General features: G+C 49.1%; 1 protein-coding gene across 3 annotated transcripts in view; it reads right to left on the bottom strand.

Annotated features, from left to right (window-relative positions):
• Positions 1 to 23,309, bottom strand: part of DAAM1 (dishevelled associated activator of morphogenesis 1) — a 94,634-nt gene that overhangs the window by 35,299 nt on the left and 36,026 nt on the right. For all 3 annotated transcript variants that reach the window (XM_051769818.1, XM_051769821.1, XM_051769819.1), the window contains 2 exons: positions 19,235 to 19,458; positions 6,122 to 6,211 (listed from right to left, as the gene is read on the bottom strand). In XM_051769818.1, coding sequence (XP_051625778.1) covers positions 6,122 to 6,211; positions 19,235 to 19,417 — 273 coding nt within the window. In that variant the 5' untranslated portion in view covers positions 19,418 to 19,458. The remainder of the gene's footprint in view (positions 1 to 6,121; positions 6,212 to 19,234; positions 19,459 to 23,309) is intronic.

The raw sequence follows: 23,309 nt of genomic DNA, 5'->3' as shown, positions 1-23,309 counted from the left end.
GCTTCCAAATCAAGCTTCTGGTGATATCTTTCAGATGCCCAGTCTGCAGGTGACACCTCCATCTGATCCAGCAGCCTCCTTCCCACACTCACAGCTCGTGTGGTGGTGATGGATCTGGAGCTGCTTTGGGATCACTGAAACTCAGACGGTGGCTGGCTGATTTCCCCACCCACATGATGTCCAACACACTCAGATCCCACAAGGTGAAACCACTCAGAAGGAAAGGGCTGGCTCAGAGCAGCCAGCTCCAAGCAAACCCCGAGAGCCCTTCAGTGGCTTTTCTCCCAGGTGGCTTTTCTCCCAGGTATCAACTGATATCAAGGACAAGAGGAAATGGCCTCAAGTTGTGCCAGGAGAGGCCTATACTAGGAAAATTTTCTTCACTGACAATGTGGTCAGGCACTGGAACAGGCTGTTCAGGGAAAGTGGTGGAATCACCATCCCTGAAGTGTTCAAAGAATGTGTGGATGTGGCACTCGTAGCCATGGTTTAGTGGTGGACCTGGCAGTCCAACCTGGGATAAGGCTGGACTCGATGATCTTAGAGGTCTTTCCAACCTTAATGATTCTGTGATTCTATGACTTTGATGGTTCACCTCCCTCTTGGCACAACCTGCACGGCTGATCTGCCCCAGGAGAACTTCATTCCAGGAAAGTCACAGCAAGGGGTTAAAAAAAATCCTCTTCAGTTGACACCTGCTGCAAAACCAGAAACAACACCCTTCATTTTTCCACATTGTCCTGACATAATTTTTATTTTGCAGTGTTCCCCACCCCTCCTTGCTGCTACGTAAGGGCAGAGCAAGGCAAAGCTGGCAGCAGCTGGCAGCCCACCACATTTTGTCAACCCCTCCCTGCCTGCCAGTGGTGGATGATCCACCTGGACACTGTCTGCAATGCCAAAAAGGAAGTAAGCAGTGGCAAGGATGGGTTTTAATGACAACTGGTTTGCAGCGTGCACAAGACATTTAAATCCAACCCAGCTCCATCAACACAACCAAACCTTGGCCAGGCATGTGCTGGTGGAGGTTTGGGCCCACAACAGCCCTTCAGGGCTCCCTCATCCCTCCAACTGCTCGGGTCACCCACCTAAATGGTTCAACTGAAGCTGCTTCCCTGTGGAGCCAAGCTGCAAAGGGCTGGAATTTCATCAGACTCTCCCCAAGTTGGGATCTCAGGGTCTGAACCAGCCCAGCCCAGCCCACTCCAGTTTTCCATATGCTAACACTTCCTATACCCTCTCCTCTAAAAATACACACATGCCCTCATACGCTTTTCCCAGGGTTTAAAAATTATGCTCCCCATAAGCAAATACAGCATGACCAGATGCCTTTCGTAGTCAGCTGGTTCATTGTTTGAAAAGCTTTGCTTTAAAATCCAAAAAGATTGCTAACAGATGCATTTTTTGGCTGGAGAGGGAGAAAAACCTTGCTTAAACAAAAGTGTGTTGTGATTGGAACTAAAAAGGGAATTACCTTGAAAGACAAAAACTATAAACATTTCCTAGTGAATACCCCCAGCCATGCAAACAGCCAGTTTCTCTCGGTCAGCCCGAGAAAGTGACACCAGAGATGGTATTTCAACCTGCTGCTGCAATAACAGCAGGTATATCTGGATGCTTGGAGGCCATGAAATCCTTCTCATCCATCCCAGGTGACCCAGGAGCACGGCAAAATGCCAAGCTATTTTATTCTCCTCCCTCTGCATGCCACCTTAGCCAGCTTTTGCTCTTAGTTCTGCTACTGCAGCAAAAATATATAGAACTGATGATTTTTAGATGATGGAAATAGGAACACAAGCCCCACGAACGAGCTGCAGGACTGAGCAGGACAAGTGGAAGAGTGAACTGGAAAGAGAAGCTCTCTGGGGGGAGTGGGTGGAAGGCGCAGTTGGAGGGGAAAGAGACTGCCTGGCTGGGAAATAGAGGATTACTGGAGAGCCATCATTCATTTCCCTATTTATCACATTTTTCCCCATCCTCCCCTAAAAAAGCACCACTGCTGCCTTTTCCTGCTGCAAAGGGATCTTGGTTTTATAACTGATGTCTGAGGAAATTTTAGAAGCAAGTTCTGCTTGCAGGGGACAGTTTAACACTGCTGAGAGCAACGCACCCAGTGTTAGTGATGCCAACGGGTTTTCAACACAAGCTTAAAGAGCACAGCATCACTTGGCATCCCTGCAGGTCATTTTTCCTCTACCCTGGCCTTAGAGATGCTCAGCTGGATCCGAAGGGAGAGAGGCAGAGCCAGATTTTGTATTTGCATGAGCTGGTTTTCACTACTGATACCTTCCACCTGGTTATTTATGCTGAGCTTCTGCCTGAACACCCTGTATCTGCCCAAATTTCCAGGTCCATAAAAACCATTCATCAGGCTGCTATAACAGCTTGACATGACATACACGGGCTGGCAGGAGCCAAGCCTCCTGCAGACAAGAGGTGCTGCAGACTAAGCACAAAGGGTTAATCATTAACTCCCTTTGGAGCGTGGCCTCTGGAAAAAGGCCATCCAGAGTAACCCTCTTCCACCGAGGCAAACCCACAGCCAAAGAAACAGTAAATCTGGAAGCCCTCCTGCTTCCTCCCTGCGCTTCCGAGCAATATCCTCTCCCGGAGAGCGGGGCCAGCAGGGAGCGAAGTATTTTGGGATGAGGTATGAAACGAGTCATCGTCCAGAAATACCACTTCTAAAAGCAGATTTCATCCCGCTGTTAATGCATCTCCGCCTTTGCATTTCCCTGCTTTATTCCAGGCGTAGAGGGGGCTGACGACTTCAAAGAAGGTCTCTCCAATAATCTTTAAATCTCTCTCCTGACCCGAGCACTGCACGGCTGCTGGATTTAGTGCAGGCTTCAGTTCCTGCCTGGGTTGCTGCCGACAGACTCACCAGCCCTCATCACGAGATGCTTTTCATCTCTAAGCCCCCCTGAGCATCACAGGGGGATGCAGGTGGCATGGGACCATGAGGAGTTCATCAGAGCAACCTCCGGCTCTGAGCACGGTCAGGGCTGGGATCAGCCCCAGTGTCTCCATGGATGGAGAATCAGGGAGGACAAAGCCTCCACCCTGCCAAGCCAGTACTGTGGGCTGGGATAAAAACAGCTGCTAGCAGGGCAGAGAAACCAGGATAGAGGGCTGCAGGCCAGGGGGGAATATTCCAGGGAAAGAAATACGCCTGGGGAATAGCTGGTTTTCCCCTATTTCCTCTCAACAGACACTGCCAAGGCCAGGTGCTGTCAGGTCCCTTTCCAGGACAACCCAGCAAAACAAAATGTCTCATTTTCTCAATGATCCTGCCTATCATGGGAATATATAAAAACATGCAACATCTGGGATGCACTCTGGAGTGCTGAGTGTGGTGGATGACACTGACAGCAAAGCAGAAGCATCAGCCAAAATTGGCAGCAGAGGAAAGAGCAAAAACTGCTCAGGGGACAATTCTGGAGTGTTGGTAAGTCAGGCAGCTGCCTGTGACTGATGTCCGCCTTTGCCAGCCTGCTGGGTCTTACCAGGTGAAACTGGGTGTTACCAGCATCTCAAGCAACAACTTCCTGCTAAACACAGGCGGGCCAAAGGGCTTGGGAGCATCCTGGCCATCCCAAATTGCCATCACTCAGACTGCAGCCAAGCCAGGGATATAGGACCACTGTCTTGCCCCCAGCTCCACTCCCCTGGCCAAAATGCAGACACTGCTCTCTGCTAGAGAAGTCCAGCCCTCTCCTCAATGCCAGGCTACTACGTAGGTGATTTGTCCCCACAGAAACACAAGAACAAGAGTAAGATTTACCACAAGATGCCAGGATAGCAACTGGTGTTCCTACTGCTCATCAGTTCTCATCACAGAGGGGCAGGACTGCTTAGAGCCTGCCGTGCACAGACACATGTTCTTCAGCCCATGTAATTCCTGGTTTCCTCCACTGCTGGAGCCTTCATTGATATGGTCTTGCTCATTTTTAATTAAAAAGTAGGACAAATGAATTTGCCTCCACCAGCACATCTCCATCAAAGCAAGCAATGGCATGTATGCTCTGGAGATCATGGAGAAGGAATCACTAGTAGGGAAGGAGCAGCTGAGAGCAGTCAGAGGAATGAGGACCAGAGCAGAACTGCAGCCAGAATCCAGCCTCAGATGGGTGCCCAATCTGAGGACCTCTGAGAATGCCACAGGGTGCTCCTTCCTTCGACTCCTCCCCATGAGCAGGGAGTTTCACAGCTCAGTTTTCAAAAAAAACACGAGCGCAAGGAGGTTCTGAAACAGGAAAGAGCCACCATCAGCTCCATCTAAACCCTCGCTCAGGAGATTAGATAGAAGGTAATCTCCACTCACAATAATAATTACAGGGCTTTGCTTGATTTAAGTCTGTGTTGTCTCCCATTATCCAGACACACCAGAGCACGGCTCTGCTCATCCGCCAGGCAGTGACGAGCGAGCATCCCCTGCCCATTTTCTTGTTGATCCAGAGCAGTGCCTGTAATTTGTTAACATCCCTTCTCCCCTCCGATTTAAATTGCGGGCATGGCAGGCCTGTGTCTAACAATAATACAGGGATTTCAGGGGTATTTATGAGAGGCTTAAAACTTAATCCTACATGAGCAAGGTAAGCCTGCTCTTGGCCTGAAACACGGCTGGAAAATCTGGTGCCATCGCTACAGCGGGAGAAAAGAGACATTAATGGCAGCGAGAGCCCTTCGAGTGAACCAGCACTGCCCAGACACCTCCTGCAGCCAAGTTAGGGGCACAGCATCAAATCTGGGAACTGAACCACAGAATCCCAGAATGATTTGGGTTGGCAGGGACCTTGAAGATCAATTAGTTCCAACCCCCCTGCCACTGGGGCACCTTCCACCAGACCAGGTTGCTTCAATCCCCATCCAACTTGGCCTGGAACACTCCCAGGTATGGGGCAGCCACAGCTTCTCTGGGCAACCTGTGCCAGAGCCTCACCACCCTCACAGTCAATAATTTCTTCCCTTTATCTACTCTAAATAAAGTTCCAGGTTAAAACTTCTATCCCTTGTTCTATCCTACTGCCCTACTATAAAGTCTTTTTACAATCCCCCTTTAGGCACTGGAAGGAGCTCTAAGGTCTCCCCAGAGCCTTTTCTTCTCCAAGCTGGACAACCTAAACTCTCTCAGCCTGTCCTCATAGGACAGGTACTCCAGTCCTTGGATCATCCTCGTGGCCCCCTCTGGACCTGCTCCAATTGGTCCACGCCTACAACTGGGGGCATTTCCCTCGCAGGCCTCAGCATCCTTCCTTGAGGATTTTTGACATATTTCTCCCCACAGTGTCATGTCCTGCAAGATCTCTGCTTTGGCCAAGGCTGGGAGGTAATGCAGTTCCCAACAGAGATATCTGGAGGTAATTCCTGCGCCAGCATACAGGAGCAAAAATGTTCAGGTTACCAAAGAAAAACAGAGTGATTTTGGCCACCTTGCAAGTGGGCAGCCTGTGGTACCAAGAGCTAAGTAGACAGATCCGTGACTCTTGAATCAGCACAGTCTCAGTTACACTGAGGAGCCCTGCATTGCCCCAGGGCTGACACAGCTGTACCCTAAAAGCAATCCTCGTGCCCCTAGGCCGAATCCCTCGCAGGCTGTGCTGCACAACTTCCCCAACAGCATTTTCCACTTGTGCAATCCTCTGAGAAGAGCCAGTGAGAGGACAAAAAGTCATACCCAAGCCTGTTTCATGGCAGCAAACAGGAAGCCCAGGGGAGGGGTAGGCTTTTGGGCAGGCTGTGACTGGGCTCCCAGACATCAGCAGAGAAGAGCAGGGCCATGACAAATGGTGACTGGAGCAGCACCTTGCCCCTGCAGTGCCAACCTGAGAGCCCACAGAGCTCCATGTGGCTCTGCTTGTGCTGGCAGGGATGAGCATGGGGTGGAGGACACTGGTGCAGTGTGTGGTGACACCTCCTCCAGCCTGAATGGGCTGGGGAGGAAGGGCTCTGCATTCTGGAGACCAAAGACATTCCTTTCCCAGAGTCACCCCGTGGAACAGATAGACTTCTGTGACACCCCAAATACCACTTGGCATCCCAAGAGAGGTGTGTCCCTCCCCACACATCCTCCCCACCCTGCACGAGAGGGAAGAGGCTCAGGACCCAGTGAGTCTCTTACTTTTTTCTTGCTGCAGTAGATCTGCCACTTCTTCTCCGCTGGCAGCGCAAACATGGCCTCTCTGTGCTTGTCCGTGAGGTCAAGTTCATCCTGGAAAGGGGGGGAAAAAAACCACAAAACATGCAACATGAGCACACAAAGGGGTCATGGCACAGACACAATCCCCCAGATAAGCAGTGTAAATCAATTTGGGTCCACACCATAGTCCAACAGTGATCCCACAGGATCGCTCCATGACTCCCGATTTGTCAGGGAAATGATGCTAATTCCCATCCTGCTGTTGCTGACCTTCCCCTGACTATGGGCTGTTGGGAGGACGGGGCTGCAAATTCTCTTCCCTTGTTCCTCCCAGGCAGTACCTTCATTGCTTTTAAAGGCTGCAAGTGTTTGGGAAAGGACATCCACGAAGCCATCACAGCTGCCCACAAGACTGCCTCACACAGAGGACTGAGACTCCAGGTGACTGACCCCATCTAAGACACGTACAGCAAAGAAAAATTCAAACCAGACCTTTCTATTTTAACATCACTGCTTCACTGAGCACCTCACCCTGAGTGGTCCAGCCCATTTCCATCACTCATATCATCAAAAACTGCAGGTGTTTTGGCTTTTGCTTTGTTTTCCCATAACTAAAAATAGAAAGCTTTTTTCCTAATACCTACAGTTCATAAAGAGGTACATCCTCTCCATCAAAAGTGGATCACGTACTGCCTGGCAGAGATAAAGCTGTTTACTGACTGAAGCCTTTATTGGTTTATCTGATGTTGTTTTAAAGGACACATCCATTTGCAACTTGGAGGCTTGGTTAGCAGCGTGCCCTCCACTGGGATGCCCGAGTATTATCAAAGCCTCATCGCTTCCTGGTGCTAGATGTAGGTCAAAGCTTTTATCAGGGAACTAAATAAAACATTCAGGCAGGGCTGAGAGGCTCGTTGCTAAAGCCAACATTGATCTTTCAGCCATGGATGTCTCTTAAAATCACCACCATTGATGACAAACCTCATGCTGGAGTGGTTTTGGGGTCGCAGTGAGATGCTGGAGATGCTGCAGATGCTGCAGAAGGACTGAGGAGAGCCCTGACATGCCCTCCAGCCAACTCATCCCACCCAGACAGTAGATTTAAGTAAGGGGATCCCCATTAAAAATTACACCCTTCATGCCAGCAACTAAAAAGAGACCTGTTAAAGTTTCCATGCCTGAACACTAACACTTATCAACTAAAGCTGGTAGCTCCTGTACCCCCATCAGAGTCCCATTTGGGGAAGGCTGAGCAAGACACCTCTGGGAGAAGATGGGTCCCTGCATCAGCAAGTCTGCAGGCCACCAAGAAATTCAGCTGATCTAATAGAAGCTCATATTGCACCCAGTAGCCAGAGCAGGGAACCTTCAGCTACCTTGTAACCCAAACCCAGGGCCCTCCAGCACAACACCCAGTGACGGAGAGCTGCAACACCTCGGAAAGGCTTATATATCCACTGCAGGTATTGATTGCACTTCTTGATGAAATTACTCCTCAAAAGGAAGGGTATTGTGGAGCTTTTTCCATTGTATATGCATGGAGAAGCTCTGCTTTTTCCTTGACATTTTCCCCCTCATACTGACTGATTCTTCAAAACCACTGTGCTGCACAGAGCTGATGCTGGTGGAGCTCTGGAGGCAGACTTGGAAGACAACCTTAGAACAGAACTAAACATGCTGCTGTGACAGCGACTGGGAAAAAAAGCAAGGACTGGGAAAGCCTGAGTCCAATGCGAGATACACCTCATTCTCCTGGACCCAGGGAGGAGAACCTGTGCTAGGGACTCCTCCAAAGAGTGCCATTGCCAAATCTCTCCGTGTTGTTACAATCTGGGAGGTCAGAGATTCATATCAAGCAACCAACCTCCGCCCCAGCCTAGGGCAAGTTTGAGCGAGTGCAGAAAACTGCTTCCATTGTGACCCCACTTTCTGGCCACGTGAATCTGATAATCAGGCATGAAAGCACCAGGCACACACATCTGTATGTGGCTCCTTAGGAAAATATTTTTTTTAAACTTTCAAAATACCCATACCCTAAAAAGACATCTTGAGCAAACGCAAAGATTTATCAACCAAGGGAAAAAAAACCACCAAACTGAGCTGAAGCCTAAGCGGGAGCAAGAAGGGACAAAGCAGAAGAACATATTAGGTATCGGTACATGACAACGTGCAAACACATCCAAAAAAGGTGCAGAAATGCTTCTGAGTCTCACACAGTACATTTCATTGTGCCCCAGCTCTAACATGTTCAGTCACCACAGCCCCTCATCACTCAACGACACCTACCTAAATGATATCTTGCAGGATGCTTGGGAGAGCTGTTTAAATAAATACTGTGTGGCACCCAGCGAACACAAAAATCCTCATAATCAAACAGTGACTAACGACTGCTATCCTGAGTCCTAACAGTGACTCAGCCGTGAAGAGTCAGGTCTTTGCTGGTTTTACGGGCATGGGGATTCCTGCAAACACCTCCAGCCCTCTGCTTATGCTCACTGATACGATCTCAGTGCTCCTTCGCCCCAGGAAGGCTGCTCAGAAACTGCCCTTCAAACTCCAAGGAAGGAGAGGACAGGAACATCAGCAGTTTTCCAGGGGCTCACAACCCAACATACAAATGCAGCTCCGATAAAGGCTTTAAAAACTGCACAGTGGAATTGTTGCATAGCATAGAAGCTGTGCAGAACCTCAAAGCCATACCTGCCTTCAATTAATAATCACAAGCTCGATAGTTAAGGTGATTTTAACTGGCAATTCATTTTATGGGCCATTTGCAGTCCAAGGACTCCTGCTACAGTGTGCGATGTTGGCTGCTGAAGGGTGAGAAGATAAACAGTGGGTCAGTGTCCATCACCCTCACAGCCTTTACTTCAGCCTCCCCTTTCACAGCTCTGCCCCTTCCACCTGGCTGCCTCCCATGTCAGAATCTGCCAACTTCACTATTTTTAGTATTTTTTTGGAATCGGGTCAAAGGCACGTAAAATAACAGCCTCATTTTGCTACCAAAAGGAAGTCTCTGCCCAGAGTGTTTTTACTGGAAGGAGATACACTACTCTTAAATATTCATCCCATACAGTTAAACTATTCACCTTTACATCAGGAAACATGTTTCCACATTAAATCTTCATTTGAATATGGTTTTCAAAAAATCCCATAGGGGAGCTTTGAGTCTCTGTGTGTAGCTTCTATTTCTAGGAGGTACAACAGTTCTTTACAGTTTGCTTTGCTGATGGCCCTCTGTTCTAGCCAAGAAAACCTCCCCCTCTCTCTGAGTACAGAACGAGCTCCACTGAAGGTGATCCCACACTGTCCTCCTAAAGCTACCTCAGAAATGTGCACACTGTGAGCACAATCCCATGGGCCAAACAAGTTCTTATCAAGTGGTCTATACCTTTCCCTTGGAGGACACACAGTGCCACTCAGGGGCAGATATTGCAATGGTCTGTACCTCCCTGAGCTGGCAACTGGGAGCCTGGGGTCATCAGGAGTCCCCTGGTCCAAGTACCTGATCAAGCAAGGTCACCAGAGCTGTTGCCCAGGACAATGTACAGATGGCTTTTGAGTATCTCCAAGGAGGGAGACGCCACAACCTCTCTGGTTTGCAGCCACTGCAGTCTCCCACCACCTCCTGGCAATGCCAGATCAAGCCAAAAAGTGAGGCACAGCCACCAGAAGTGTTTGGCCCTCCAAGCAGGAAAAGCATCAAGTCCAGCCTCAGACTCACAGCATGGTCCTCAGTGCAAGCTTCTGTCCCTGTCACTTCACTCACACCATGGTGGATGTTTTAATGTGCATCTCCCATGGGCTGACTTTAATGAGGGCAACAGCAGGAAGGCAGCAGGATGCTGCAAATCTCTTGACTTCAGAAACGACTCCCTAAGACTTCAGAAACAACCTCTAGGATGGGCTCTTGGAGTTGGGTGAGTCCAAGTGCTGTCCAGCCATGTCCACAACACCCTAGAAAGACCCATCGTGGGGTTTTCCCCTACATCCCACAGGTCCTTCAGGTCACCAAACATTCTGAAAGAAGCAGCTGGAGAGCAGAGATTAAATACAGGACAATTCCCTATACGTGCATCTGCAATCCCAAAATATCCTTAGAGGTTGTAGGAAAAAAGATGAAAAACCTTTAAATCTAATGGATTTTTCTGGCTGACAAATTGTGTAACTGTAGAACATGGAGGAGATGGGGGGGGTCATCCACTGCCATAATTGGAATCATGATTAATTAAAATTTGCTGGTTTGTTCTGGGTTTATATATACATACATATATATGTATATAGAATCACAGAAAGGCTTGTGTTGAAAGGGACCTTAAAGATCAGGCAGTTTCAACCCACCCACTAGACCAGGTTGCTCCAAGCCCATCCAACATGGCTTTGAACACTCCCAGGAATGGGTCATCCACAACTTCTCTCTCTCTCTGGGTTTACATATACATACATATGTGCATATGTATGGAAAGACATCACTGGATCAACAAATGATCAACATAACAAAGAGCAAGTGAATTTACTCCTGATGGATGGATGCAGAGAGTTTAGAAACTTCTGTAAGACTACAGCACGTAAAGGCCAAATCTTCTGCATCCTCAATTAAATAAAGCCTGAGAGCTCCGAGACTGTTTTAAAAAAGAAAAAAATGGCAAGAAAAAAAAACAAGCGGGAACTTTTTGGCAACATTTGGCATTAGCTGGTCTAGCATGGGAATTAAAAAGTCAACAAATAATGGCCTTCTGAAGCCTGCATCGGCTTCCTTTCTCAGGGGTCATATCACTTTTTCACTCTCTTCCAGGCATTCTTCTCCAAGTTCATCAGTTTGATTTATCCCAGAACGCTGTGGTGTCAAGGGAAATGGCAATCAGCATTTTCTCCCCCGTTCCACATCTAATCTTCTTCCTCCGCGGGACGGCACTGCCCGCACGGCCGGTGGAGCAGCTGCCTTCCTGCCCCTGCCAGCCCTGCAACTGGCACACAGCAAACCTCAGAAGCTTGTTCTGTTATTTTTAAGCTGTTTTCTTGAAAAGTAAGACATATTAATCAGTGGTTGTTACAATGCGAACAAGCAGCCGCCTTCACACGCATCCTGTGCCGCAGGAGGAGCTCCTCTAGCTGCAGCTTTATTTAGGCAATTAGAATTCTCAGTGTATGCAGATTTAGATCAGGGTTTTTTTAAAAAAGTCTTTTACTTTTAGTATAAGTAATAAAAACGCCTCCTCCCTAGTACTGGAGCTTAGAAACAACCCCTCAGACAAACCAACCTCTGCTAATATTATCACTGTGTATTTTTAATTCACCCACGAGAACCTGCAGCTGCAATTACAGAACATGAACAAAAATCAACTATTCATATTTCTTAATGAATAAGCATAACAGATAGAAGATTATTATTCATTTTGCCTTTATCATGTAATGAATTTCCTGAATAAAGGAAATTGCTTACAGCAAGGGAATGAGTAGAAGCAACAAGGAATAATGTGGAAGCACTTCAAAGTGCTTATGCCTACTCAACCTCTTCCCACATTCAATTTTTAGTCTCAGATTGGAGAAGACCATAATCCACCCTGCTCAGTTATTGACCTGAAAGCATTGGACAGACATAAATAAAAAATGTATTCCCTTCTTCTTCTGCAGAAAGATTATGGCCATCAATAGCTGATTTAGCTCTTCAATAAACTCCAGCTGCAGCTGGTTCATGCTCCCATCAGTTCAAACACCTAACTGAGGCAGACAGCATGTAATTCTTTAATATTATTTAATTCAATTAATTATTTTAATAGGCTAAAGGTTTTAAAGGTGTTTATATTTTAATACTAGTGTATTCTAAGAGAAGTATCTACTTAGGTTTCTCATTCTTTTTTGTTTTGATATATATCTATAACGTCATATATACTTTTTTTTTCACTTTATTTATTGAGCTTGGCCTCCTGTGACCTTTACACTGACCTCATCTGGAAAACCTTTCTCCCATTTTAATTAACCCAGGATACTTCTCCAGCCTGAGTTATTGATCCACACCGTTTTACCCTGCAGAGCACTCTCAGATCTAGAAGCCCTGCAGGTGCATCACCAGTGCACTTTTTCCAAACAGTCGTACATAAACCCTGAAAACAACAACAACAAAAAGTGTATCAGCCCATTATTTACTACTGTGATAGCTAAAATGGATTAAATCAAATCAACCAGACCCGGGGACAACTGTCCTTTGGTGGATGCATCTCCTATCAATAAAGCACAGAGCTGGCAAACAAATAATATTTCAGATGTGAGTTTCTCACCTATTTAGAGAACCAAGGCAGCAGCTCCCTTTTCAGTCAGATTTTAGATACTGCCTCTGCTGTTGGCACTTCGGAGAGCTACTGAAGCTGGCAGTGAAGTCAACAGGTCAAGTGTGGCTTCGGATGTGCCTGACAGGGATATCTCATGTAAGGAAACTGTGTATGGTTGGTCTGGGGCTAAACCATGCCAAGGTTTCCCCAGATAATGCCCTGGGAAGGGCTTCAGAAGGGTGCTGGATGGGAATTAGAGGCTGCAAAGCCCCAACCAACTTGACCCTGAAAGTTTCCCACGATGTACCACTGTGTGTGTGGATGCAGCCACGGGAAGCAGAAGGCAGCTACAGCCTGATGCTGATGAGCAGTGGAAGATGGAAATGGACTCCTTGCACACACATGGCCTGGGTGGGACACAAGTGATCCTTATTCCCCCACAGCCCTGGCTTTAGTCACACCTGGCGTCCTAAAGACATTTTAAAGACACTACTCAGGTGCAAAACAGAGTCCCCCTGAGAGGAGCTGACTTCTGACAGAGGAGGGATGAGACTTGGAGCAACCTGGTCTAGCGGAAGGTGTCCCTGCATGGCAGGGGTGTTGGAATGAGATCATCTTTTAAGGTCCCTTCCAACCCAAGTCGTCATTCTGTGATTTCTATGATTTCAAGGTCTGACATCCAGCAGGATGCCTAGTGCAAAGCAGGCGTCAGACTGGCTTAGAGATGTTGAGTGTTGCAGGGAAAGGGAAGCTGATCGCTGTAAACAACAGTGTGGACTTGAACACTGGAGCTGATGGGAATTAGGTCCACTGGGGGGCTCAGCAAGATCCTGCCTGCAGGGCTGTGGAAAGCCTCGGCTGCCAAAGCTGACCTCGGTGATGTTCCCACGCTGAGGAACACCCAGACTCTGCCAGCAACAGATACTACAGTGGTAGGAACAGCTTCCATTTGTACCTGCAAATGGATACAAGGCAGGCACAGACTATTCCCAGCAGGAACACTTCCAGCTGAGGTTGATGATAAATCACAACTTACGTGCTGCTCAATCCTGCTCATAATCCTCCAACAACACCACCCAACCATTGAGCAGTCAGGAAGAAGACTGCTGCTGGAGCAAATTCCCCATCCAAAGGGCCTGAGACTCCATGGTGACCTGTGCCAGAAACACTGAGCAAGTGCCAGCCAAAAAATCTTAATGCCCCAATTAAGGTCACCAGTGAGTTACCAAACGAGCTGCCCAGGCACCTCCCAGGGATGTGGCCTCCTCTTTTACGAAGTGCAAAGTGGAAAGCATTTAGCAGGTAGACCATATAATTTTTCCACTTCAGTTGTACTTCTCCTGGAAACAAAGGGGTTCCTTATGTTCTCTCTGCCTTCAGCTGGGGTTGACATTGTGCTGTAACACGGCTCCTTTGTAAAGTTACGAGTTGGGAACAACATGGTTTTTGGGCAAACCCCCACACTAGTTTGCAGCTGTAACAGATACTGCAATTACAGGAGTGTTTCAGCTGAAATATAGCGTTCTCGGTGGATTGCTTCATTCAGGGCCGGGGAATCCGTGTAGGCAGAAAACCCTTATTTTCTCACCAAGTAGGTGTGCAACTTCTCTATCAAACGCTTACCCATCAAAACACACATTTAAGAGATTATCTCTGAGGGTGTTAACTCCACGGGGTGATGAAAACCAGCGCCGCGAGCAGCGGGCTGGGACAGGAGCGTGGCAGGTCCAGGCTGTTCACATCCAAAGAGCAGAACCTGGGCAGCCCAGTGAAGAGTGAATTTAAAAGCAGGCATTACTCAATCATTTAGTTTTCCTCCTTAAAAGTGATTCATAAGCCAAGGGAGCTTGGTCTTGGGTGACAGCAGTGGGATGGGATCAGGAACCTCACACTGAGTGTCTGGCCCTGGACAGACTCTGCAGAAAGGGGTAGTTTGCCCAGGACTCAAGGGCAAGTTGTAATTTTTTTTTCTGGGTACCAACCACATGCTTTTATTTGCAGATATAGGGGAAATGGTTTTGGTCACCATTAAATGGCTCTCAAAATCCTCAAGTCCTTAATGCTGCAAGGACCAGGCAGCAAAATAGACAGCTGACCTGCAAGCATGAAATGCAAAGCTTGGCTTTGCAGCTGATCCCTCAGCTGCTACTTAAAAGCCGTGTTGTTTTGCAAGGCCCAAAACCTCATACTTTCTCCTTATTGGATTAGATACCGGGGAAAAAGCACATTACTGAAGTTCCTAAGTACAACTGGATATCACTAGCAACGAGCTCCCAACCTGGTGCTGTTACTGACACACAGCACTCACACTGACTGCACCACCAATTTCTCCTGGGACTGTTCTCTGCTCCCTGTTCAAGCAGCATATAAAATAGCACTCATCCTGGCACGGTGAGAGGAAGGGATGGCATGGCTCCACGGGACAGTTACACATGGAGCATTCTACCCCAAGCACTGGTGAGCCACAGACCCGCTGCCCATCATGAAGCTTTCCAAAGGCAATAGAATTAATGTCTCTGACAGGGGATGCTGTCTCCTATCTCCCAACTCACGGCATCCAGAGAGCGGCGAGGATGAAATGCATCAGTTGCCCCAAGTATAGCAAAAACAAATGCTGTAATAAATCTTATAAGCTGCCAGAGACCTTTTTATTGTTCCTCAGGCTCCCAAGTTTCCACTACTTCATAAAGCAGCAGGGAAGGATACAGCAGCCTTCCACATCGCGGGAGGGGAAGGCATAAAGCCCAGCACTTTGGAGACCATGTGTGAGTAAGGGGCAATGGTCTGCTCCCATCCTGAGCCTGGGGGGCTGAAGACACTGCACAGCCAATTAACTCCTGAAGCCACCTCCCCAGGTCTCTGAAAACTTGTCAGCTGCTGGAGTCTGCGTGGAGGGACACAGGGAAGGTTACCTGCTCTGGTTGCATAGGTTAAAAATGGGCTGCTGCATATCACAGGGAGGATACAGGGCTAGGGCTGAATGGAGACTGCTCTAATTTCTTCTGTGTCACTAAGTCAGAGCTGAAAAGTCTAAGAAGCCCCATCGGGAGCAGTAAATGTAACTTCCTCAAAGGCTGGAGAGGACAAGCATTGAGGAGCGTCTGGGGCAGCATCTCCTCTGAGCCCATTCCCCTGCCCGCAGGGATTCAGGCTGGGAGCAAGGTGTGGGACCAGGGAGAGGCAGCACCTTGTGCTCCAAGGGCAAGCAAAGCCACAGCAGGCTCAGCAGCTCTTCTGAGCATTCAAGCTATCTGAGGAGTCACCAGAGCATCTCTCCCATACCGCTGGGATGGAGATGCTGCTGTGACCCAACCTTACTGTGAAGACAGTGAGGGGCTCCTGTACCCTCTCCAAATCAAGCCATTCCACCCCCCCTGCCCAGTGCACGTCCCACGGGGCCGATGCACAGCACCACACACAGAGCGTTTCATTACAAACCTCAGGGTGACAAGGAGTGTTAAGCAGATATAAAGGACATCAGTCATTTACCCATCTGGTGGAAAGTCTAGTTGCTGGCGGAAAATAGAGAGGATTGTTACAGCAAGATCTACCATATGGCACCATTATGTGGAGCTTTGCAAGTGCTTTCTCTGAGCGTGCAAGCAAGATTTCAGCCTTTGAAGAAATGCTGTATTGTTAGCCTGGATACGCAGGAGCCTCTTGAAAGAAGCTGTGGCAGATGGCACAGCTTTGTTCCCTTGGTTCGCAGGCAGGTCGTGTAACCCCAGATTTCCTCATCACCAGGGCTGAGCAGCCTCACAGCACAGCGATCCTCCTGATGTGTCCTATGGGAGGACTGATGGCTCCTGAAACTCCTTAAATCCAATGGATGTGCCTGGCAGGTACCTCACCCCTGCACAAGGAAGCAAACACCGCCGACCCGAGCCGGCAGGACACGCCGGTGTCGATGCAAGGAAAGCTGCACAAAATCATAAAGCCCTGTCCCAGCCAAAGGAGCTGCAAATCAGTAAATCTCGTTGAAATACCCCGCTTTTGTTTGTGCCTCTCTGCCAGCACCTGCTCCTCCCTGGGTGGCTGAGCCTGGCCGGAGCCCCGGCAGGACAGCGGACAAAGAAAAGCCTTTCAGGCAGGGCCGGTGCCCGCTTGAGCGACATCCCAACAATACTCCAACAAAAACCATTCAGCCCAGGCGAGGGGAAAGGAAGGGAAAGGGAAAAGGGTCCTCCGGGAGGAAGCGGTGATCAGTCATTGACCACAGCAACAACATCTGCATCTGACCTGAGCCAGGGAAAAGCCCCAAACTGCTGCATATGGACGGCTGGGACAGGGAGCATCATCCCTGCAGCCTGGGATGAATAGCAGGCATTTCTTACAGGCTAATTGCTACACTTTGTACCTAGGCAAAAAAAAAAAAAAAAATCCCAGTTTGTTTCCCTGTTGTTCCTCCTGAAAAACCCTTCCACAGCCACAGAATAACCCCCTCAACTATTTAACGATTCTATTTACCTATTCTAATTAAAATCCAAAGTGTCCATCTAACATAAAGCAGGCCAAAAAACAGACATCAGGAGAGCAGCCCAAGCCTTTAGCTGACCTTGGGAGTCACAGCTGCTCCATGTCCCTCTCCAGCTCAGGCCCTCATCCTCTGCCGCTGGCACGGGACAATCAATGATTTCTCATGCTACGGATGTTTCCTGCCTCAGACAAACAGGCACATTTAAAAACACACGAAGCCCAGAGAATATTCTGCAGGATGGCTCTAAAAAGAAAGAGATTTTGCCCTCTGATTTAAGCAGCAGGCTGGGATTTGCAAAGCAAGGATCCTGCTTGGTTGTTGATGTCTGCGGAAGGACTGTCCATCCAGGTGACCAAACCCTCTGCTGCAATGTCCCAAAAGATACTCTCCATCTCAGGCCTGATAGCCTCCATCCCTGCCACTCTGAGTCCCTAAAGGGAACAAATGGGGCAGAAAAGTCACTATTAAGCTGCAAGAGAAGAGCTGGCCAAGGACCAACTCCAACTGGGAAAGCCTCCGGATTCCCTCCGACCCTTTTGACTTCCCTCAACCCGATTGACTGAGACAACCAAGGACTTTGGAGGGAGCCTTAGTCCCACAGAGCAGGCACAAGCCATCCCACCCTGGATGGCCAAGCATGACAGGCCGGGTGGCACCGAGTTCCCGCAGGCGTAAAGATCAGCCCAGCACCTCTGAGTGTTTTCTCTGTCTCTCTTCCAAATGTTACACAGTGGGTTTATACAGGAACAGTGGGATGCCTTCCAAACCATTTAACTAATGCTGAAATTTAATACCCGACACCAACAGGTTACTGAGAGCAAGAAGGAGCTGTTGTAAGGAGGGGGGATTTGCAGCTTCCCTCCCCTGAATGGGAATCTGCCCTTCTGTGCCCATGGGGCAGTTTGGCTTCACCCTCCCTCCCACCTGGTGCTGGCTTGGGTCAAAATCTGCCTGTTCTGGGGGAGCCAGGGGTTGCAGCTGCTTGCACAGGAGCATGGTGGGCACCCGTTGTCCCCCTCCCTAAATGACCTCAGTCCCCAGGGAGCCAGCATGGATCCTGCTGCCAGCATGCCCTGGAGCAGCAGCTGCCTCCGAGCCTTTTTCTCACCCTTGGCTGGGGGGAAAAAAGTAAAAATCTCGGCAGCATAGAGCAAGGGCTGGAGAGCAGAGGGGCCATACCAGGGCATGCCCCGGGCTGGATTGGTTTCTGCTGGGACTGCTGGGCTCCTGCCTCGCTGCACTCACACTGGTTCCCTGTGGCACTGCCACTGAACGAAGCATCTGGATGAATTTAGGGGAGACACTTTGACAATCCTGGGCTGAGATGAGGGTGCCACAGGCTTGGTGGAGCTCCAGCACATGACCCTCCTGCACAGATGCCTGCTTCAGCCTGGCTGGTGACACCGAGCCGCAGCGCAACAGGCCTTTGGCTGGGGCATGAGGAGAGTGATCCATGGGAAAGAATTTCCCCAGGAAAACCTGATTTGGCCAAGTTACCAGTGGACAATAACATGCGACAGAGGCAGTCACTCCACCTGAACAAACCCAACCTGACCAGTGGCATTTTGCAGGACTGCTGCAAGAAGAGTCCTCCTTCATCCCCACTGTGCTGTGCTGGTGTTCCAGTCTGCCAGACATCTCATCCTGCCCATGGAGAAGGATGTCTGGGCAAAACGAGCCTTTATAATACAACCTGGAGCTCTCCTATACCAAGAGGCATGGCTCACCAGAGCCATGCTGCCTGGCATCTAATGGGATATGCTATACCACCAGGTGTGACCAACCAGCATCAAGACTCCCAGCTCCCTCTATGCATCCAAGCACTGTAGGGAAACCCCATTTCCCAGCTGAATCAACTCAAAGTAGAACACTATCCATCATATCACACCAAAATGTTTTAAATTAGAGAAAACTAAAGTTTTTTTGGCTTTCAATTTTTTTCTTAATCCGTGTTTTTCCAAGTTTTGGAACTGAGGGATAAAGAAACAATATCCTGACTTTACAAATCTCAATTTAGCCCACACCTGAGGATTTCTGTGAGGCTGAGTGCTCAGCAAGTAAAGTCTCTTTGCACCTAGGGGGGATAACCTGCTTTACCAGCTTGGGACTCCCCTCATTAGAGCCTCAACCCCTGCTCTAAGAAATTAAGGCTTTCTAATGAGAAAGAGAAACCACCCCAAACTGGCAGGACTTCAGGGAGGAGCAGAGCTCAGCGCTCAGCACAACACCACTTGCAACAGCATCGCCTGACGCTCCCTTCACGCCCAAGTTTGCCCAAAAACTCCAAACCAAGGCTGGGGAGGCTGCAAAGAGTGAGCAAAAACTAAAACTAAAAAGCATCCTACTTACCACCAGCTCGGTGAACATGGCATCCAGCTCCTCCACCGGCGGCATGGGCAGCGAGGGCTCCATGGTCTGCAGGGCGAAGCTGCTGTCATTGCGCAGCCGGTACGTGATCTCGGGGTGGTCGCTGCTGCGGAAGCAGCAGAAGATGAAGGAGATCCCCCGACCGCTCCTCTTCCTCGGGGCCATGGCCAAGATCCTCTGCGTCCCTCCCTCCCGGGCACTAGATCCTGCAGGGAAGAGAAGAGAAGAGAGGAGGCTCGAGCGGCCGCCCCGCAGCGCTGCGCTCCCGTCCCGCGGAGGGGAGGAGGAATCGAGCCACCCACGCGCTCAGCACGGAGGGGAAGAGCGGAGACAGTTTTCGTGCCAAATATTTCTGCTCAGATTTGACGTTTACAGTCCTGGCAACCTTGACGACCACGCGAATTAAAAAGATGCATTTGCTTCGCCTTGTGCCAGAGCTGGCAGCGGCAGGGGGGTCACGCCACCGCTCCCGTGGGATGAGGAGTCCTGGGCTGAACCACTGCTGCCAATCCCAGCAAGTCTGCGCCAACCTCCCCGTGCCACGGCAGCCAGGCCAGTCCCTGTCCCATACCCCCACCTCATACTCCCTCATTCCACGGGTATGGCACATTTCGGAGGCTGCTGCCAGGAACAGCTGGATGTGCTTGGGGCCACCAGGTTCCCACCACGGGTGACTCAGTCCTTGAAGACCTCATGTGGCACATGATGCCCCGAGCCAGAGACAGCAGCAGAGCTGAGAAAATATCCTGCACGCAGCTCTTAAACGTGCCCCTAAACATCCACCAGCAACCGCCGGTAGGGCGGCTCTTCTTCATGGAAAGTTTTACTTGGCCTTAATTAGATAAACCCTACTTGAAATTCCAGTAAATATTTACAAGACGCGACTTCAGCTGATAAAAATCACACGGTGCCGGTAGCTCAGATTTTCCTATGCAGTGCTGACGTCGGGCACCGCTCGCGCCGGTGCTCAGCTTGGGTTTTGCTGATTTCTGAAACCCAGGTTGGGAGCAAAGCTCAGGGCAGGAGTCACGTGTCTTGACTGATTGATAACAGCAAGGACCAGGCAAATACTGCCTCAAAACTGAGACTCAAGAGGAGGGCCACCTACGAGGAATGAGGACGGAGGAGAAACACTCTAACGCGACAAATCAACCAGCAAAGTAGGGAATTTTTGAAAAGCCTAAACATTTGTCTTACAAAGCTACACACCCACATATTTTATCCCTGCGAAACAAGACGCTGAGATGCTAAGAGACGGGACAAACAGCCAAGGTTAACGCAGAAGGCTGAAATATGGATGACTCAGATTTATTAACAAAGCTATGAAGAGACTCAGGGAAAAAGAGGTCAGCATTTGGAGAAGAGTGTCTGATCTCCCTGGAGCTAACCATTCCCTCTAACTACGGATTTATACACTCAAGTAAACAGTTGCTGTGCCCTGTGGATAGCCAGGGCTGGGGACAGACTAGGGGTCAGACATTGCACCACCACAGCATGGCAAACACGGCCCTCTCAAAATAGGGACCTTGCAGAAAATTCAGGCTCTACCCACAGTACTTTAACAGAGAGGATACAACCCTTGAAATTATCTCCATGGCATGTTTTTAGCACATGGTGTAATCATCTGCTGAGCCACGAATGATGGGAAACAGCTACTGGGTTTTCACGCAGGATAATCCCAGGCTGTGCAACTGCTCTGTGCCCAGTCCAGTGGGTCCCCCTTCCTGAAGGGCCCCAAATCTCATGTCACATTTTTGCATCTCGGATGTAGAAATACGCAGCCACTGGAGGAATTTCAGCTGCCATGAAAGCTCTCTCATCACGGCCCCCCGGCTGCCAACACCGCAGCAAATCCATTAGCAGCCTGCTGGCATCCCTTCGGTGTCAGGAGGGTTCTGGGACCTGCTGGGGAGTTTCTTTCCTAAAGAGGGGAGGGAAACAAAAAGCCAAAGGCACACAGACCTTTTTCGCTCCAACGTGGAGGAAAACACTGAAGGTTTGGGTTTTAAAAGCCACAGGGGGCAGGGCACAAAGGAGGATGCTGGCGGCTGCCCAGCGTTTTGTGCCTGGCACAGGTGCTCTGTCCCAACCCACGTGTCCTCAGCTGTGCAAAGTTTGGTTACCTGGTGATTGCAAGTCCATGGGTACAGCCACACTCTTCCCAAAGCAGGGCCTGATCCTGCTCCTGCAGCTGGTCTGGAGCAAACAGACCCATTTCTCCTCTTCCAGTGAGCATTTTCCATCTCCTTTTCAACACCACGTCAGCCTCGTCCTTGAAACCTGCTGCTACAATACAAGCTCTGACTTGGGCTTACAGAAATATATGGAAAGCTTTTATGAGAACAACACCTGCTCTTCAGAGATACACGCTCCTGACAATGTTCTACGAGGAGTTTGAATGACAGACCAAAAGGCAAGGTTTTATTTTGGGTTTTAAAGCAGACAGTCATGTAGCAATGAAGACAAGGTATTTTTGAGCTGCTTCCAGTTCTGGAGCTATTGAGGTTCCTCATTTTCATCTATAAACAATTTAAAAAACCAAATCACCCTATAATATAGGCTGAGTGGGCTGTAAATTATTAGCAACCAAGGCTAAAAAAAGGTTAGAGAGGGAATATGTTAGCTACCAGGCAAATAGCATTAAACCTTCAAAAGTCTGATGAATATTCATTGACATGATGGATCAAAATCAAAACACAGCACACTGGCAGGTCGTTGGGAGCTGCAGACAGCACAGATTGCATCGTCAGAACAAAGTCCAGCTACACAGCCTCCTCCTTCCCTGCAAATCCTACAGAAATTGGTTATTCAAGGAGAAAAAGCAGCAGCCCCTGGCAATCTGGAGGCTTGCGTTAAGGAGAACAGAAGGGACAAGTTCTACACAGCATCATATGTTAAGTGTCCTGCCCCCACCTCCTGCTTGTACCTTTGACCGCTAATTAGATCAATAAATTTAAGTCAGATTGTGATCTAATGGTGCCTTCTGGCCTCTTCTATTGAACGGGCCAGAATAAATTAAGTTTAATTGCCCCTGTATGTACAGAGCCAGGGAAGATAGGATGGGAAGAGTCATTGAGGGAACTTGTAGCCAAGTCCCAAATCCCAAGGCAGGAGTGGTGGGGCTGAATCACTCCCAAACAACTTTGCTTTCACAGAAGCAAGGGTGGAAATGTGTGTGCGATGGGCTCAGCCTGGAAACTCAGGGAGAAGAGGATGAGGAGCCCACGTATACAACCAGAATGGACTGAGGTCTCCATGCAAGACAGAGGCTATGGGCTCAGTGATGCACAGAGATACAAGTTTAGCTTTCCCTAGCCCTAAAAAAAAAAAAAAAAAAGGCATCAAGCCTACATTGCCCTGAGCAGTGTTTAAATGAAATCAGTCATTAAAAGAAAATTGGACCCCGGTGTCGCTTCCGCCTTTGCTTCAAGGAAAGGAGAGCAGCAATTACCACTTGCATATTCAACAGCCTCCTCAGCAAGCTAAATTAAACTGCGTGGAGCAACGTGCTGCCAAAGCCTGTCTGTGACCGATGCCCCAACAAGCTGGTTTGAAGCCAGCACTGGTATTGCAGCATTGCGGTCTGCAGCCTAAAAATACCCAACAAGGGTACAAACACATGCAAAGGAGAGCGCACGCTCCCCTTCACACCCGCCTCCTCCAAACCCACCCAGGAGCCAGGAGCTAAATCCTCAAATATGAATATTAGCGTGTTGTTTTTCTGGCTCCCCTCCCATCCCCTCCCAAAATGAGGATGCAAGGTCCTGAGCGAGCTCTCTCTCGACAGGGAGCTTTATTCCAGTGCACTGCACTTGTTTTTGTGCAAGTACAACAGCAGTCACTGACCATCTCTGCAGAGCCCCAACTGATTTTGGCATCTTGGGCCATGCCAAGCTTTGTCTCCCTCCACCCCATAGAGGTTTGGCACAGCCTGGGATGCTCCTGACTGATGGAAATATCCCAACTTTCTTCCATCTTTGCAAAGTGGTCCCCTTGGCTGGTGATGGTTGGGAGGTGATTTGCCTCAGCAAGCACTTCTGGAAGACACTGTCACCCC

Source organism: Manacus candei, unplaced genomic scaffold, assembly GCF_025592945.1.
Source record: "Manacus candei isolate 608988 ecotype Guabito, Panama unplaced genomic scaffold, ASM2559294v1 h1tg000113l, whole genome shotgun sequence".
In the NCBI taxonomy this organism is placed as follows: Eukaryota; Metazoa; Chordata; class Aves; order Passeriformes; family Pipridae; genus Manacus; species Manacus candei.
Note: the sequence above shows the minus strand (reverse complement) of the source record. Positions and strands in the feature narration are given on the sequence as shown.